General features: G+C 41.3%; 1 protein-coding gene across 1 annotated transcript in view; it reads right to left on the bottom strand.

The window, feature by feature from the left end:
- Nucleotides 1–20,129, bottom strand: part of FAM135B (family with sequence similarity 135 member B) — a 244,861-nt gene that overhangs the window by 29,270 nt on the left and 195,462 nt on the right. Inside the window, exons 9-12 of the mRNA XM_068155482.1 lie at nt 11,273–11,426; nt 8,694–8,743; nt 5,396–5,551; nt 2,860–2,933 (exon numbers count right to left, since the gene is read on the bottom strand). Of these exons, the coding sequence (XP_068011583.1) occupies nt 2,860–2,933; nt 5,396–5,551; nt 8,694–8,743; nt 11,273–11,426 (434 nt within the window). The remainder of the gene's footprint in view (nt 1–2,859; nt 2,934–5,395; nt 5,552–8,693; nt 8,744–11,272; nt 11,427–20,129) is intronic.

The following is a 20,129-nucleotide window of genomic DNA, read 5'->3' as shown; positions in this document are numbered from 1 at the left end:
AGGCCATCCAGAGGGACCTTGACAGGCTGGAGAGGTGGGCACAAGCCAACCTCATGAAGTTCAATAAGAGCAAGTGCAGGGTCCTGCATCTGGGTCGAGGCAATCCCAGGCACAAATACAGGCTGGGTAGGAACTGGCTGGAAAGCAGCCCTGAGGAGAGAGACTTGGGGGTGCTGGTGGACAAGAAGCTCAACATGAGCTCTCAGTGTGCACTTGCAGCCCACAAAGCCAACCAGATCCTGGGCTGCATCAGGAGAAGTGTGGCCAGCAGGTCGAGGGAGGTGATCCTCCCCCTCTACTCAGCTCTGGTGAGACCCCACCTGGAGTACTGTGTCCAGTTCTGGAGCCCCTATTACAAGAGGGATGTGGAGGAGCTGGAACGTGTCCAGAGAAGGGCCACGAGGATGATCAGAGGGCTGGAGCCCCTCTCCTATGAGGGCAGACTGAAGGAGTTGGGGCTGTTCAGTCTGGAGAAGAGAAGGCTCCGAGGTGACCTCATTGTGGCCTTCCAGTATCTGAAGGGGGCCTACAGGAAGGCTGGGGAAGGACTTCTCAGGATCTCAGGTAGTGATAGGACTAGGGGGAATGGAATGAAGCTGGAGGTGGGGAGATTCAGGCTAGATGTGAGGAGGAGGTTCTTCACCATGAGAGTGGTGAAACCCTGGAATGGGTTGTCCAGGGAGGTGGTTGGGGCCACGTCCCTGGAGGTGTTTAAGCCCAGGCTGGACGAGGCTCTGGCCAGCCTGATCTAGTGTGGGGTGTCCCTGCCCATGGCAGAGGGGTTGGAACTAGATGATCCTTGTGGTCCCTTCCAACCCTGACTGACACTATGATATGTGATACTATGATATTGAATGGTGTGAGGAAAAAAAATCCAATTCCTGTAAAATATTGGGAGGATATGTAACCTGCTAGACACTGCCACCCTGTGTGGTACCCAGCCTGTAGAAAAGTACTTGTCCTTCACCATCTAAACAGTCAAATTCTTCCAGGTATGTACGTGCATGGCCTCCCACAGGACTCACATCATGAGCCTGGTAGCAAAAAAACCCCAATGCCTTTGTGTGTTAAGAAGGAAGAAAGAACTGGGGGAGAAAAACTGTTACTGGTTGAGGTGGTTGCAGAGCACTCATGATGCTGAGAGCTGACTTCACCTGAAGTCTCTGTGAACCCAGTTAATATTTCCCACTGCCACCCCTAACATTAATACTCTGGCAGCCAAGACTGTTTTTCCAGCTATATCATCTAGCCAAATCAAAAAGAAAACATGACTCTGCCATGAGGCCTGTATCGACCCAATTTACCGCAGAGATTAACTTTTAAAGCTTGCAAACTAACTTTTAAAGCTTGCAAACCTTATTTTACTCAGTATCCTTGACAGTCACTGAGGAAAAAAATAAATGTATCTGTAGGAAATGAGCTACTCCTGTGGTTGTCTGGAGAAATAAGAGCACATTATGCAATTAGGCTTCCCCCAGTGCAGGGGGCTTGAATGGGGCCATGAGTGTCTGTGCCCTCACCCTAGGATCTTGATGAGTGGTTTTCTTTGTACATAGATCACTTAAAACTTGACATGGGAGGATTAAGTGAACACAGCTGGCCCCCTGCAGCCATGGTGCTGCCCTAATTTGGCAGATCAAGGTAGTCTTGTACAACATAGTCACTAATGAAGTCATGGCCCTTTCCATCAACACTGAATCAACTCTAAAGCCCCTTGTGACTTCTCTGAGAAAGTAATTTTCTTCTTTGCACTAGGTCAGAAGCAGATGTGTTACTTAAGTCTCATCATCATGACAGGACCTGATGTCATGGCCTTTAAGGTCCTCTGAAAGACAGATTTCCACACTGGTAAGGCTGTGGTAACAGTGGACAAATAGTCTGGACATCCCTCATTATTCAAAAATTCAAATCTAAGCATCTTTGTTTGAACTCTACCTTCAGAATACTATCCATGTGCTCCTTTTGGGACCATTGGTTAAAACTAGAGACAGGAGTTGCCCTGGTGTAGCTTTAAAACTGGCTCCTCATACAGCCCAGCTTGGTTCCAAGCAAGAAGTAACATGCAGAAGGAAATACTTATCTTGCCAATGTTTTATAGCATATTTTTATGAATGTAGCCCAGTGTAATGTTTGTTTTCTTGGACTGTTTTGCACTGTTGATTCTCAGTGAATTAATTATCAGCCCTGAGTTCATATCACTCCCACATTTCCTCCTGCTAACTTGGTAGTATTTCCCATTCCTGTCCTTCACTATTGCATCTAGTGAACATCCACATCTTTACATAGGCTGTTTAATGGTCTGCATTTAAAGACCCTTTCTTTTATAGAAATCAAGGCTGGACTAAGACTAAGAAATATCCTGGACTGCCCGCCCCTAAAAAATGTGTATTAAGGATGGCAAAATCAAATTTTTAAATATGAAGCTTTGTCAGCAATTGTTTCCCATTTAATGTACTAGTACAAGATCTAGCGTAGTGGGTTTAGGAAGTTAACAGAAGAAAGATTTAAAATCTTTCTCTATCTGTCCCAAGGCTGATGGTGTGGTTGGAAATAGACTTTGAATTGAAATGCACCCAGTTATGACTGAGAAGAGAGGTGGGAAAAAAGGATCTCCTGCATTATATCCCTAGAATATGGGCATCTTGAAATTAATAATTTCTGGGGTGTGATCAGAATCACTTACTTTTGACACTGACTTCAATAGGGTTACAATATGGAGCTAGAACAGATCCAGGATCTGTCAAACCAAACTGCTCAGAGAGGAGAAAAAATCCCCAAACCCCTCCATCTTTGTTGCAATATGTTTTAAACTACATTTTCGATCATTCCAATGACTGGAAGGATTAACGGGTTACTTACAGGCCTTCCTGGAATGTGAGTGCATCAAGTTTGTGGTGTTCAGTGTAGAAGAAGGCTTCTGAGAACCTTCTCACCTGAGGAAGACAGAAACATGTTAAACCTAAGGTCTGATGAAAGGTGCAAGTACAGTCAAGTTAATAACACAGCAGTGACTGTCAGGATAAAATGACTTACTATATTCCATCTTCATTGCACCAATCTGGTGACAGAGAAAACCCAGCTAACCAACCAAAATACCCCAAACCAACCAACCAAAACAAAACCCACCAACCAAGAAAACAAAACCAAAAACAAACAAAAGCACAAACCAACACCCAAACCCAACTATTAGCTAAATTCTGCTTCACTTTCCCAGTCCAGCAGAAAGCAACTGATGTTTTTGTATATTTTGCTGGGAGAGAAGGATTGTGCCTTGACAGTAAATCAAGATTTGCTTACATTCATCTTTTCTAAAACCTGATAAATTCACCATTTCCCCCTGTTTTCTTAAACTGGAGAAGATTTCTTCCTTTCCCACAGTGCAAACCATCTAGCAGCAGTGGAGTGAGTTACTAAATTAGAACAATTCATAATTCATCATCTCTTCTATGGGATCATCCACAGTGACTCCCAGAAGAGTGAAGGAAGTCTTATATGTTAACCCAGATGAGAGTAAACACTATCATAGTAGAAACACATCTGCCTATGTTGTGTTACAAATGAGAGCTTTTCAAAACCCTTCATGGACACTAGTTCTGATCAGTGTTGGATAATCATTTACAAAAGAGTCACAGCTTTGGAATGTCTGGCACAGCACAGTGTGAAATAAGCTATAAAAAATTCAATGCTACTCTCTGTTCTGCAATAAGTTTTCAGTTTAAATGAATCAAGCATTATATGCAATCAATCCCAGGCAATCAGCACCAGAACAAGGGGACACAGTCTCAAGCTGCGCCAGGGGAGGTTTAGACTCGAGGTGAGGAGGAAGTTCTTCACCGAGCGAGTCATTCGGCATTGGAACGGGTTGCCCAGGGAGGTGGTTGAGTCATCGACCCTGGAGGCATTCAAGGGGAGATTGGACGTGGCACTTGGTGCCATGGTCTAGTCATGGGGTCTGTGTTGATAGGTTGGACTCGATGATCCTCGAGGTCCTTTCCAACCTAAGTGATACTGTGATACTGTGATACTGTAATTGCACTAAGCTGCTAAACTACAGCACATACATTACTAATAGTATTTGTAAAAGTGATCTCTGCCACAGTGCTAGCATGTGGCAGTGAAGAGCATGTGTCATAGCATCTTGGCATCTTCCTAAATCCCAGCTGTGCCTTAACAACAAATCCTTCTAAAAGAAGAACTAGTAACCCTTTAAAAAGACTATGCCTTAACAAGGTGATTTTCATTTGGGGCTCTCAAAATGGTTTCAAGATCTGGGAAAGTACCTTCACACAGTTTATACTGGGAGGAACAAGCACACAAGTGTATGCAGTTTCCAAGGGTCATGCATGCAGTTGGCATCAGTTGTGGCTGGAACAAATCACAGTCTAGAGTTCACTTTACTGCATCTGGGAGTGCACAGAGTTGGGTCTTCTGGCTGAAAGCCACCCAGGTCCTCTCAGAGTCAAGGGAGACCTAGTTAAACTAACCAGGGTAGTCTTATCATCTGTCAGTCAATCACCTCTTCCTGAATTTTGCAAGCTCAATCATGCTCTTGGGGAGAACAGCTGGAGAGTTTTCTGGTCATTCTGGAGAGTAACTGAACCTTCACTGACTCTGACAGGAACCAGAACATAAGCCAAGCTACCAACACCTACACTGTAGACTCCTGAAACTGAGCAAGATGAATCCTACCCTTTTCTTTGTGTTCTCTGCTCTAATGATCGTATCAGACTGTGAATTCAGCTCAGGTGATGTGTTGAACTGATGTCTGGTCAATAATCAAAAAAGTCCTAATGGAAGACTCTCAGCTTGCTGAACTATCAGATAAGCAGATTTTACAAAGTTAGATCCAAAGACAAGTGCTTTTGTGCTTGCTCTGTTGTCAAGTACAAGAAGCAACTTCCACATGAAGGACATTGATATTTCGTTGTGTGCACCTCACAAAGTAAAAGGCAAGAAATATATATAGAAATATATATAGAAATATTATAGTAGCTTTGCGAAAAAGTTGAAATAAAATAATAGTTTTGGTTGTCAATGTGATGTTTGTGCTTTGTAAAATAAATATTTATGATTTATGGCTATCCAGATAATACAGGTGGTAGCTACCTCTTCCCATCCATCTCCTGTTCCATGGCTGATTCTGGTGTTTAACGGGTACTTGTTTCATGAAGGATCCTAGCTAGATTCCATGAAAGCAACAGCTTTCATTCCAGAAATCAAAACTGTAATTTCAAATCTTGGCCTTCATCTCCTCTTCACCTTATGTCATGCTTACCTCATTTCCTGCAAATACTCATATGGGCAGAACAGTATTGGACATACAGATCCAAATAAATCATTAGTATTTATCAGGAGGTTGCCACTACTAAACTTGCTTTTATCTTCTTAACATTACCCTTAGCGTGTGATGTTCCTGAGTCAGATAAGCTGTGACTTCTGGATGGAGTGTTGTCACCTCCAGGAACTGGGTCCACAGGGCCAAGAGGTGGGAGCAAAGCCAGGCAAGGTCTTTGCTTATCTGTTCTGCTATCTTCTCAGGATTGTTCAACAGCTGAAGTACAGAAAGGACATTTTGACATCAAGACAGTGTCATGAAGTAAAAGCAGTCTGCATGTTAGATTAAGCCCTTTTAGGTACAATAGGAACAAAATACAAACAAGCAAAACCTCAATACATTCCCACCACCAAGAAAAAGAACCCTGTTGATTTAGAATTATTATTAAAGATAGAGTTTTCATTTGTTTTAATCCAAATAAAGCTGGTGATACTTTTGCTTTTATTCTTAAAATACCACACGTTTTATTGAAAAGTGTGTCTAGGGTTCTCAGCTGCACAACTGGAGAGTGAGAAGTGGAAACTGCCTCAGTTTTTGTGTATTTTACTGAAGATGCTAGTAAATAGAAAAAATAAAAATAAAAGGCAGTGATTTCCATACTATCCACCAGATGGTGCTAGATGCTCTGACATAATAAACCATGGCCCATCACGTCCTTTTTGATATCAAAAGAAACCTTCTCAGCCATGTCATACTATGGTACCAGAAGAACAATAAATCCCAAGTCAAAACACTGTGTCCTCAACACGTGATGAAAACACATATCCCAGAGTTGGCTGTTGCTTCTCTCCCACAGTATGACATGATGGTCCCCGCTGTGCCCTCCAACTCTAGGCTGCAATTCTGTGCCAAAACTGTGAAGCCTAGGAAGAGCATTTTATCAGCAGTGTCTGCATATCAGTCTCCTTGATTTCACAATTCCTTTAACAGGAGGCAGCCACTGCGCTTTACCTTGATACCTTGGCACAAAGTGTACAGAACTGAGATTTCATCTATTCCTTGGGTCCCTACCTGCTTCCATGAAAGCAGCAATACTAACAGAAATACTCCAGGAATAACACCATAGGGACTGATTATCAGTTCTTGTCTGGGTCCTTTTTTTAGTTAAGGTTGCAGTCTATCTGAAAGCCTGCTTATTTTTCACCTTTTTTTATGCAGGTGTTTTCCAGATTAGTGGCACTGCAAACTAAACCATGATTAAAAGCAAATTATACATGTGTGTGAGAGAGAAACAGAGAAAATATGTAGGTGGATAACACAGATATCATCACTGAGTTTTCGTTGTTTAGGTACTACCCTGTTTTAATGACATCTAAAATGGTGTAAGCTTTAGCACCTGTTTTGGTACAGGAAAAACAAGAGGCATACTATTAGACAAAAGATCCTGCCCAAACACTTATCTCTGCAGAGTCAGAGCATTAATTTATTTATTGCACTCAGTTTTATCTGCTGTATGTCAGTTTTTATTATTTTTAAATTTAAGCAGCAAGCTTCCTCTTACATCATAAACTGAAAGCCCAGACTTCAAAGAAGTCACATTATTAATGCAAGTCTTACTAGGAATAGGTGTATGATGGCTATTTTTCTAGTTTATTGCTTAAACTTCTTCATCTATCAGAGAGGAAGGCAAGAAGGCAGGAAGGCAGAAAGGAAGGAAGGAGGAAAGGAAATTGCAGTTCCTGCATCTTACTGCACTGTCACACAGAGGACAGGAGTTTAGCAACACTAGCAATGCAAGTCATATCCCAGAGAATCAGTTCCTCAGAGCAAAAGCCAGCAATTAAAATCACCAAATGTGGTTCTGGCTATGCCATTCACATACCTGCTGCTGGGCTACTTCCTGTAACTGCCCCTTTCAAGCCCTATTGTCTTTAATGGTACTGTCAAGTGAAAATAATCAAGACATTTTTGATGGGGTATTTTGCTTGTTTGTTCATAAGTCAAACACGCAACACATAATCTTACAGGCTGGGTGAGTACTGTCAATACTGATCCATACAGAGGTACATAGGACTTCAGCACTTACATCACAGTGATGGCCAATGCTGCAGCTATGTGCCACCAATATTGTACAAGATCTCGACATTTACATCTTAAAAGCCTTTGCAAATTCACTGTCTTTATCATCAAATTACATATAGATAGATAGAAAGCTATTATCCTAGGATGCTAAAGTGCACAGGAAAACCAAAGTTTTTACAACACTCCAGAGAATGAGCTCTTCTAGTTGTTGTGTTCACCTATCTGTTGCTATGTTGTCCCAGCAGTTTTCATACAACAGTCAAAGCAGACTGACTTTATTAATATTGTCATGCAAAACAAGTCAATACGCTTTTGTGTGTTTTGTTTGTTTGTTTGTTTGGGGGGGCAGGGGGTAAGATTAAGAATTGTATGGGAAATTAATGCTGACATTTTCTGATGTATGTCGAGTTAACTTGGATTTTCCCAGGTTCATAAGTTCAAAGGAGACTCTAGATTCTGCCATCTGATCTACATTGTAGCTTCTAAATCCAGTAAAGGTGAGGCAAATAACTCACGTTTCTCTAAATCAAATTTACATTAAATCTGATTTCTTGCAAAGTAACCAAGTCATGACTTAAAATTAAGAAATTTGTCATTCACAATTCTTTTCACCCATGCCTGACAAACATATAAGTTCACCTTTTATAACAGGAGTGTGAATACATTTCCAGTTTGGTTTTGCTTCAGTTTCTCACTATTAACTGTTTGGTTTTGTTTTTTTTTTTCCTTTCATTCTTCTCTATGTTGTCCCTCCTGTTAATAAACTAAGTAAATCAAATCTATGAAGTCTCTGATTGTAAAGCATTTTTGCCAACCTTCAGGTGATATTTAAAAATTGACTTGGCACCCTTTATGACTTGTCTGTGTCTCACTTGAAATAAACACAGCAGAAGGCAAGTTCAAGAGAGCAGTTCAGTAATTTCTGTGTCCAAAAACACTTTTTTCCTGCCATGAGCCTCCCTACAGATTTACAGACCTTTATTTGAAAAGATATGGTTGTACAACCTGCTACAGTATCTTTTCTACTTTAGCACAAAAGCTGTAATTGCAACATACCCTCATTAGTTTTTTTTTTCTCCTTACACTGTAACTCAGGGCTAAGCTCATTGAAGGATGGTAAAGCAATCCAGCTGGTGACTTGTTAAAAGTGACAGAAACATCTTCTAAGTTACTGATCAAAATCATGTGAAATTGTTGTTAGAAGAGAAACATTCAAAAAACTTTCTGATGGTGCCAAATTCCCTTTCTCCTCTCTTTGAAAAGTGGCCAAGCTATTTCAGTGCACTTGAAAACTGAACCTGAAAAATGTATGGACAGATGTTGTTAAAGAAAATACCTGCAGCTCCATACAAAGCTGAGATAATGTCTCTTCCACAGACAGCTCCTCTAGGGAAAAAAAACAAAAAAGAGAAAACATAAAAAAACAAATCAGGTTTGAGAATAGTAAATATGAAATGTTAATGCTCTGCTGTTAATTTATGTGAGAAATACATCTTTTGAAAATCTTCCCTGACAGAAAAACCTCTGTTTGGATGTGGGCACTCCACAACCCACCTTGCACTGGTGCAGGAGCAACTTCTGCTTGTGCGACCTGGACCACTATACCTGTAGAAGTTCTTCAATGTTGTTAGGACAAAGAAAAAAAATTTGTGGTTTTGTTGTCTACTCTCTGTTTTACTAGAAGTTTGCTTACTAGCCTTTGGAATTTATGGCCAACTCCAGAACTGAAGGTAAACTCTCATGATTGTAAAGTCTGAGAAAATTATGTGCAAGAAATGGTTCTCCCTATTGTGCTACACAGGACTGTGTAAGTGATACCAGATATCTGGCTAGCTACGGGTTGGACACCTCTGTACTGCCTTGAGGTGTACTTGTAAAGTACCTCTCTGCTACTACAGCAAGCAGCAGTGTTTTGATGTAGTCCTGAGAGAATCCAGCACAGGGACATTCCATTTTAAATGCACCACAGACTATAAGGCAAACTCTTCAACTTTGGCAGCTTGATTTTGCAATGTGGACCTTTTTAATAGTATCTGTAAAGAAACAAAGCAGAACAACCAACAGGCCAGTCCACTCTTCAATCCCCAAATTGCTCTTCTTAAATAGTGCTAAGGAATGGGAAAGGACTGAATCAGATGGGTAGTGCCTTGAAAAGACTCATTCTCAGCTGGTAAAATCTGGGAAACAATCATTCTCCCTATTCCTGCCTAAGCTAGGCTATTAATTTTTTTAAAATATACTACCCAGGGAACTAAAAAAAACAAAAACAAAACCAAAAAACCCTGGAGATTTATACTCAGATATTTATCTTAACTGTCTTTGGAAAACTATGATGAGATCAATCTAACCAATATCAATATTTACAACTGAATGAGTAATTTACATTCTTCCCCTAGTCAGGGGCGAAAAATGAGGGAAATACCAAACACATTTCATGTCATCCCAAGGTAGAAAGCACTTAAAACCAAATCTTCAGTCGACTTTCAGACTGCAAATAAAATGATGCAAATAGCACTCTGCTCAAAAAGCTAAACAGGGTATTTGCATTTAACAAATTTCCATGCATTACAACAAGAACATTTGCAAATGGAGCGCCTGCTTCAGTACCAGTAATGATTTGAAAACCAAGCTAATTGTGTTTAGAAACCCAATATATGCTCTGGCGTAGTTCCCAAGTTGGGGTCAACCAGCCATACATAACTGCTATCTCCCAACATACAAGCCTGCCCTGGTGAGACACAAATCATCTATTATGTGTGCCTGATAACCAGAACGCCTGAAGCATGAGTTTTCTTGCATGTTAGAGTCTCTCTGAGAGCTCATAAGTAGAAAGTAAAAATATTCTTGGTTGGTTTTCTTTGTTTTGTTTTCTCTTGTTTTGTTTTGTCCATAGCTGGACAGAATAACACAGCATGTGCTCTTCCCCCCCTAAGACATTTAGGTACCTCAATGGGAAATGTATGCTGAGGAACAAGACCTGAAGTGGAAAACAGGAGCTATCAAGCTCCTAAATCTGCAGATATAATGTATTATGTTTGATAGTTCTTGTATACGAGCACTACGTAGTGAAACTGGAAAATGGTTTTTGCTCCCTTTTAAAATCTGCTGGCCAATGCGATTGAATCTACTGATATAATCTGTGCAATGGGACACTTCAAAACCTGGGCGCAGATATGCAGACATAAAACCAGAGATAGGAAATCATGAGCTACATCCCTTGAATTCAAAGAAACAGGTGGGAGAGCCTCATTTTCACAGAAGCTCATGCTGTCATTACAGACATGACTATACACAAATTACAGAGCTCCATCCCACAGATTCAGTCAGCCGGTACTTTCACATTGAATCCAAGAGGCCTCCCCATCCAAAAAAAATCTCCTGACAAACCCAGAAAATCCATTAAACAATTGAATTAGGGAGAAAAGTGGAATTATTTTAAAGACTAAGTTATAATTAAGTAATTGCCAGAGAAGAACTACATTGCAAAATGTAAATGAGAGAGTAGGTTTCAAAACCGCTCATACCACCCTTCAGATTTTTCTTTTCTGTTTAAAAGAAAAAAAACAAAATTCTCAAGAGAAAAAAATATGCTACAATCTTCCCCAGAATTTATGGCAGTTCAGAATTGTAAGTTCAAGTCTTCAAAAAACAATTGAGGCAAAAAAAATAAAAATCACTAAAAGATAAGCCCTTCGGGAGATGCATCAAAACATTTTACTCATATACATATCAGGACACATCCTTTAGAGTATTTGCATAAACTGAGAAGGAAATTATCTTTAACAGTGTGTCAAAATAAACACTAATCAGAAAACAGGGAGAGAAATCCTCTGAAATCTCTGAATAGTCCAAGAAATTTGGTAATTAAATGCATATTGAAAATGCAGCACTATGAAAAATTCAGTGTTCACTTACCCAACTTCAGCTGTGGTAAATCAGGAATCTCCTTCATTATGAGAGTGTAGTATATGTGAAGTCCTCTTTGAGCATTCAAGAGCAGAAGACAGAGGTCCTTATGCCACCTGTATGCGTGCTGCATGCAGTTTTCAGATGGGACATAAAAGCTGCCCTGTGTAACAGAAGTATGAAGAAAATAAAACACAGATAAAATTAATGCTCTACATTTGTCCTAGAGGTTTCTACAAAAATCCAGATGTGGACAGCCTTTCATTTGTAATAAAACAGTTGTCACAAGAGAGATTATAACCATTCCTAGCTCTTAGAGACCCAGCTAGCTAGATGTGTAATCATAACAGTATCCCATTCTACACGTACATTTTGCCTAAACCATACCAAAACTGTTATGTCCCATGCGTAGAAACCCTCAGTCCACACAGCCCAGTTGCTCTGCTTCAATTGTCCCACTATGGAACCAGTGTCCCCTCACAAAGTAGAGAGTTGATAGTGCTGTACAAAATACATCCTCTCTGCTATAGGAAGAGGCATAGAAAGCACTGTAAAGATGACTACATTCACTTTCCTTTTTTTACTCTTATCCTATTCTCTCCTTCTTCAAGGGCTTTAGCTTGATGGTAGGTGGTATGTATTGTTATGTGCATTAGTGAAGAAAATGCAGACGGCATTGTTGTCCTATCAACAAATATAAGCCACTCTCTTCTCCAGGATCAGTGTCTGTATTTGTACATCACTTGTGGGAAGAGATGTAATTGAACAAATCACAGCATGTTTAATACCAAAATTTCCCAGGCCGCACATTTACACTTAGAATAAAGTTGAGTATACATTAGGGTGTCATAAATCAAGCGAGGTTTTTTCTGACAAAACCCACCACTTACATAAATTACTCATACGTAAAATTTACACTGGTCAGATTTAAAATAAAACTATTTATTAACCTGTCGGCTTGTACCCAGGATTTCATGGAGAGTTTCAAGGGGGTTGCTATCAGCAACAGCTCATATTTCTAAAGTCTCTGTGTGCATTTTACAATTTTTATCCAACAATGCAGTAGAAAGGTGCGTGAGCACTTGCAATCAATGATTATATCTGGCTATTGTTCCCCCAAAGAGAAGTAAGAAAGGGTTACCAGAAAAGAGAAGTGAGAAAACCACCTGGGTACTCTGTCTTGAACTCTATGCAACATCAAGTATATTGAAAATATATCTAGAACTGTTTTTTTCAGCATATGGGCTGCACAAAGCACTAGGATAGGACTGTCATTGTTGCATGGCTCTGGAGGAACATGAACAGTTTGTGACTTAGTTCACTGGTTATCACTGATGGGGTAAGCATACAACTGCTTCAGTACCTTCAAGACACTACTGCTCTCACAGGACCATTGCTTTTGAAAAGTGTGACACACATACAGGGTGCAGAGTAGGACACAACAGCGACTATTAAATCCACCTTGGGGACCTTTTAAGTTAATGCAAACTAAGGTCTGTTCATGCTTATCTGCAGGGACCCCAGCATGGAAGGAAGGCATCTGTCAGATGATGCTGAGAAATGTCAAGGAATGTCTGTGTTTGGGATGGCCTGAAGATTGCAAACTTTCCACACCCACTATTTTAATTGCACCTTCTTCTCTACGTTTGTGTAAGTGTCTCTCTATTCCTGGTTTATAGCCTGAAACAGGGATACAGACCACAACACTAACAATTGAAGTTCAGTAACAAACATAGTACACGATACTCTAAGGAAGAACACTGCCATAAAACTAGTAGTCAGGAAAACCAGTGGCTGTTACCCATTAAACTGCCGCATAGTAATCAGCTCTCTGGTCTCTTGAATCAAGAGGGCAGATATTGGTTTACTTCTGCTTAAGGCAAAACTATTAAAACAAAAATTCATACTGAAGCTGACAATCCCAGTTTGCGCAAAGCAAGATGGTTTCCCTAGGCCTGCAATATCTATAGTAGAAGTACATGTTAGTTCCCTTTGTAAAGATTCTCATGACCTTTTGAGTTGACTGTTATTTTATTCTCATTACTTTGTAAATAAACAGATTTTTGTATCCTAGTTGTAAAATGCACCTTCATTGATTTACTTTTCCGAGACCCTCTCTGTCTGTAACAGCAGACTGCGTCTCTGGCTTTTGACCTTTTCTACTTTTCAAGATTTTGAGAGCAAATAAGTCACTGACGAATCTTCACTTCCAGACATACAACCTTAAGGTACTGATAGCAAAGATGGATGACAATACAGAAACTAATAATATCGACACCAGACAAAAGTATGACTTCCATTATGCCAACATTGTAAGAGGCAAAATAGCTTAAGAGAGCCAAGACATGATGGAAAAAGTGACAGGGAAAAATGCAAACATCTACAAATAATGCTGATAATTACAGTCTCTGAAATATTTTGCTCTAAGATTTTTTTTTTATTATTTAAATCTTATATACATGTAGAATCATAGAATTATTTTGGTTGGAAAAGACCTCTAAGATCATCAAGTCCAACCATCAGCTTAACACCCCCATGGCCATTAAACCATGTCCTGAAGTGATATGTCCACATGTTTTTTGAACACCTATGGGGACGTTGATTCCACTGCCTCCCCGGGCAGCCTACTTCAATGCCTGACCACTCTTTCAGTAAGGAAATTCCTCCTGGTGCAATTTGTGTATATTTCCTCTTGTTCTAACACTCAATACTAGAGAGAAGAGATCAACCTCCACCTCATTATAACCTCCTTTCAAGTAGTTGTAGAGCAATAAGGTCTCTCCTCAGCCTTCTCTTTAACAGGCTAAACAATCACAGTGCCTTCAGTCACTCCTCACAAGACTTGTTCTCCAGGCATTTCACCAGCTTCATTGCCCTTCTCTGGACATGCTCTAGAGGCATCCTTCTTAAAGTGAGGGGCTCAAAACTGAACACAGTATTACAGTGTAACCTCACCAGTACTGACTACAGGGGCACAATCTCTTCCCTGCACCTGCTGGCCACAATATTCCTGATACAGGCCTGGATGTTATTGGCATTCTTGGCCATGCTGTTCTGTTTGAAAGGACATTTGCTGTATTGATACTAGATGAAAATAAATAAATAAAATAAAAGTTACCCTATCAGATTCCAAATGTGCATATTTTCCAGCAGCTGTCTGACGAATTCATCAATGAGATTCTTTCTTATGTTGAGCAAGTTACCGTTAGAGAGGCAGACAGTATCACAGTATCACTTAGGTTGGAAAGGACCTCGAGGATCATCGAGTCCAACCTGACACCGCAGACCCCATGACTAGACCATGGCACCAAGTGCCACGTCCAATCTCCCCTTGAACGCCTCCAGGGTCGATGACTCAACCACCTCCCTGGGCAACCCATTCCAATGCCGAATGACTCGCTCGGTGAAGAACTTCCTCCTCACCTCGAGTCTGAACCTCCCCTGGCGCAGCTTGAGACTGTGTCCCCTTGTTCTGGTGCTGGTTGCCTGGGAGAAGAGGCCAACTCCCTCCTGGCTACAACCACCCTTCAGGTAGTTGTAGAGGGCAATAAGGTCACCCCTGAGCCTCCTCTTCTCCAGGCTAAACAATCCCAGCTCCCTCAGCCTCTCCTCATAGGGCTTGTGTTCAAGGCCTCTCACCAGCCTTGTTGCCCTTCTCTGGACACGCTCAAGTGTCTCAATGTCCTTCTTAAACTGAGGAGCCCAGAACTGGACACAGTACTCAAGGTGCGGCCTAACCAGAGCAGAGTACAGGGGCACTATGACCTCCCTGCTCCTGCTGGCCACACTATTCCTAATGCAGGCCAGGATGCTATTGGCCCTCCTGGCCACCTGAGCACACTGCTGGCTCATATTCAGGTGGCTGTCGATCAGCACACCCAGGTCCCTCTCTGTCTGGGAGCTCTCCAGCCACTCCGACCCCAGCCTATAGCTCTGCATGGGATTGCCATAGCCAAAGTGCAGCACTCGGCACTTGGACTTGTTGAAAGCCATCCCATTGGACTCTGCCCATCTGTCCAGTCGGTCGAGGTCCCTCTGCAGAGCCTTTCTACCCTCTAATTGACTAACATCTGCCCCTAACTTTGTGTCATCTGCAAACTTGCTGATGACTGACTCTACCCCTTCATCCAGATCATCAACGAATATGTTGAAGAGGACAGGGCCCAGCACTGATCCCTGGGGGACACCACTGGTGACTGGCCTCCAGCTGGATGCGGCACCGTTCACAACCACTCTCTGGGCCCGGCCCTCCAGCCAGTTCCTAACCCAGCACAGAGTGTAGTGGTCCAATCCACAGGCTGACAGCTTAGTCAGCAGTTTGCTGTGGGGGACGGTGTCAAAGGCCTTGCTGAAGTCTAGGTAGACCACATCCACAGGCCTCCCCACATCCACCAGGCGGGTCACCTGATCATAGAAAGAGATCAGGTTGGAGAGGCAGGATCTGCCCTTCCTGAATCCATGTTGGCTGGACCTGAGCCCTTGGCCATCCTTCAGGTGCGCAGTTATTGCTGCCAGGATAATCTGCTCCATCACTTTCCCTGGCACTGAGGTCAGGCTGACTGGCCTGTAGTTTCCAGGTTCCTCCATCCGACCCTTCTTGTGGATGGGGACCACGTTGGCCAGTTTCCAGTCATCTGGGACCTCACCAGTGAGCCAGGACTGGAGGAAAATGATGGAGAGTGGCCTAGCTAGCACATCCGCCAGCTCTCTCAGCACCCTAGGATGGATCCCATCTGGTCCCATGGACTTGTGGATATCCAAGTGGCTCAGCAGGTCCCGAACTAACTCCTCATGGATTTCCAGGGTATTACTCTGCTCCCCGACCCCAACGCCCAGCTCCGGAGACCACTCGTCCTGAACTCCTGCCTTGCTGTTAAACATTGAGGTAAAGAAGGTGTTCAGGACCTCAGCTTTATCCTCATCCTCAGTAACTGTGTTCCCCTCCAGGTCCACTAGGGAGTTCAGGTTCTTCCTGCCCTACATATATAATAGGAGCTACATATATAATAGGAGCTACAACTAGTGACTTCAGAGAACTTTGGAGACTGAACTAATCTTGTGAGTGCTACATTTGAAAAGGTGGAGACAATGAGGTTAAGAACATTATACATGGTCTAATCTCCTACAGGATTTGTTTGTTTGTTTGTTCTGCTTCTTAAAGTAAAAGGAAATTGAGGCATCGGAATGAATGAATGATACAGAAGTAGACTCATAGAATCATTTAAGTTGGAAAATATCCTTATGATCATTGAACCCTACTTTAAAACTTAACAATGCCACAAGTAAACTGCATCCTAAGTCTCATGTCTACACATCTTTTAAATACCTCCAGAGATGGTTACTCAAGCACTTTCTTGGGCAGCTTGTTCAATGCTTACCAACTATTGCTGTGAAGACATTTTTTCCTAATATCCAATCTCAGCCTCCTCTGGTGCAACTCAAGGCCATTTACTCTTGTCCTGTCACTTGTTACATGGGAAAACAGGCCAACCCACACCTCACCACAACCTCCTCTGGTACTTATACAGAGAGATAAGGTCTCCCACAAGCCTCATCTTTTCCAGGGTAAACAACCCTACTATGTGGTTCCGGTAGTCTATCTCTCTCTCAGACTCCTTGATACTCCTCAGCCTTGTCATCTCCTCCAGAGTTCTGTCACTAACCAGAGGAGTCCTTTTCCATATGTGAACCTCCTGCAAGTGGGTTCATTGCTTCCATCCAGTACTGGCATAAGATCCGGGCAGACCCTGCAGTTTGCACCTGAGTGGTTGCTTCTTCCTACCAGAGCAGATGTGGAGTTTAGAGACGACAGGGCTACCTTCTAGGTAGATACTACTGCTCTTTGTTTGAGCTGGCAGAATTACAGAGCCCTTCCTGTCTATCCTTCTGAGTGAACTGGAGCTGCTCACCTCAGCAACAGGTCTCATCAGCCACTCTCTAACGACAGCTGTCAGCTCCTGTGGGCCTTTCCTCTCCCCTGAGGTCCCTTTAGTTGCAGAAATGCCAATGTGCACCACATTAGAGGTCTCTGCTGCTGATCATGCCAACACAAGAGCTGCTCACCTCAGGAACTGAGTAAATGTAGAATACTTCATAGCTCTTTGCTTCTCAGTAGCAAAATAGAAAAACAAATTTTCTAAAGAGTTAGGTGATCAACTAAGTGCACATATTATATCTAAAATTGCATATCACTTCAGGTATATCTGCAGGGTGTTATGAAAAATCACGTATATATAGTCTTAATTTCTCTATTTCTGAGTTTACAAAAGAGTAATGATAAGAAAACCTACTCAAATGTGAGATAGAAACAACTGCCTAGCGCTTTGGAAAAGTAAAGTCTTCAGCTGAATTTTGTTACAAAGCCCAGCACTGGGCTATCACTGTTCCCTGTTCATCTGTCCTCTAAGATGTTCTTCCAGATTTACCTAGGCAAGTAAAATAGCCTACAAAATCAACAACCTCAAACAAACTAAACATTGTTGACAATGCCCCTGTTGAATGCACTTAAATAAATCAGGCTTTTAAATGAATAGGTTTCCTGTGTAATGCTTTTTTCAGTCAACAGATTTCTCCTATAATCAGAGTGCATTACTTTATAATGCACTTTTCCTTTATAACAAGAGAAAAATTACTTGAGAAAAGTAAATACTGTAATTAAATGAAGTTCATGACAATCATTATTCAAATGCAGAGAACAATTTGTGAATATCCACTTCCAGAGTACTAAATCTATTTAGCATCAAAAGGCACCAATTGGATTTTATGCTTTGTAATATACAGCAAGTTATTTGTATTTGTTTTGTATTAAAGCAATTTCACAAGCTCTGTTAACTCTGTGCAATGTTCAACAATAGCACTAATAGCTGGTAAAGTAAATTCTTTACATTTAATCTAATTCCACACAGCCTTTCACAATTCAGATAATTCAAATTGCTTGCCAAGAATTTTAAAATACTAAAAAGCTCTTCCAGACTAAATGGACAAGTTTAGCAGTCTCCAGCAGTATTTCATTAGTATATAGAACAAGCCTACTTTGCTGCTTATAGTGAAGATCAAGGGAACTGCTTGAAAAAGAGAAATAAACCTCAGCATCCCATGATGAATGCAGTTTCTGAAAGGATAATGTTCATCCTTCTGCATGCTCATATTGGTCACCTTATATATAAGTTCTATTCTAGTTTCAAACTCACTGACTAAAGAGATTCTTCATCTCCTTGGTCAGTGAGTTTGAGAGACCATTTTCTAAGATAGGAAATTTCCTGGTGTTTCATGGTTAGAAGTGAAATTTTAGTTATGGTTTGAGAAAATAGATTAGTGTTTCCATCTCATTATCATTCCTTGAAAAAAAAGCAAGACAATTAAAAGATAATAATTCCCAGTAATTAGGAATATGAGGAGTAGAATACTCTTTCATGTGTGTAGGAACACAAATGTTCAAAAGAGGTATTAGTATTTTATAATTAAAGAAAAAGTAAAACAGGAGGGGAACCATGAGTTATGTCATGCAGCTTTTATTCAGTTACCTTATGCTTCTCAATTATTGATAAAAAAAAAAACCACAACCAACAAACCAAACAAAAAATCCTAATTTATTGGGATCTTTGCATCAGATAATGCTTGTATGGAAATACAGTCTCCTGAACAGGACAGTTGGTTGCTGTCCAGAGGATGGTGCAAAGGACCTTACAGTGATCATCATCTGGATCAGGTGAGACTCCTCTAACTGAATACCTGCACCAGCTAGGATGTGGTCCTGCATGACCACTCCAGTATATGCATAATCCATTGTTAGAGATGTTCTTAAACAGCATAATGTCTCAAATGCTTATCAAAGACTGTTCTAGAAAGACTTCTGAAGAAATACTTTCTATTAGATGGTGTTGAATGATGGGTTGTATGTGATGATCTTGAAGGTCTCTTCCAACCTGGTCCGGTCCTGTCCTGTCCTGTCCTATCCTATCCTATCCTATCCTATCCTATCCTATCCTATCCTATCCTGTCCTGTCCTGTCCTGTCCTATCCTATCCTGACCATTTATCTGTGTTCACCTTTGTCACTTCTGCATCAGGAATCTCTGGGACAGCCAGACGGACCATGCAGTATGTTCGTCACTGTGTTTGTCACTATATCAAAGCTTTTCACAGAGTTGTTTCAAGAAATCCCTGGGTCTGATCAAAATTCCAACCCAAAAAGATTTTACAGCCATGATTTAATACTGTTTATAAGAGTAGCCATCTCCTCTCAGGTTGATCCATTCTCATCCATATAGACAACAAACTGCGGGATTCCTGGACCACCAATACATTAATGGCTAAGTGCAAAGAGGCTTCATACAGTCACAAGAATTACCCCCTGCTATTTCATAGCTATAGGATGAATGTGAACTTCATATTTAGAACAGCTCACTTACACTCTTAGCTCTTGCCACTGATGACAAAATGCTTTCTTTTACATAAACTGACATAATTTCCAAAATATTCATACTATATATATTGTAGTTAAGATAGAGACCCTACAGAACCAGAAGGTTTGCCATATCTAGCCCTGCAGAGAGACAGAAAGCAAACACAGATTTACAAACACAGATTTCACAGTCTCAGGCTGCACCAGGGGAGGTTTGGGCTGGAGGTTAGGAGGAAGTTCTATACAGAGAGAGTGATTGCCCATTGGAGTGGGCTGCCCGAGGAGGTGGTGGAGTCACCAACATTGGAGGTGTTCAGGAGGAGACTTGATAGGGTGCTTGGTTGCATGGTTTAGTTGGTTGGGTGGTGTTGGATGATAGGTTGGAAACGATGATCTTGAAGGTCTCTTCCAACCTAGTCTATCCTATCCTATCCTATCCTATCCTATCCTATCCTATCCTATC

The sequence above is a fragment of the Melanerpes formicivorus genome, unplaced genomic scaffold (assembly GCF_026170545.1).
Source record: "Melanerpes formicivorus ecotype bairdi unplaced genomic scaffold, bMelFor1.0.p_v2 SCAF_32, whole genome shotgun sequence".
NCBI classification, from domain to species: domain Eukaryota; kingdom Metazoa; phylum Chordata; class Aves; order Piciformes; family Picidae; genus Melanerpes; species Melanerpes formicivorus.
This window is presented reverse-complemented; position numbering and strand designations above follow the sequence as displayed.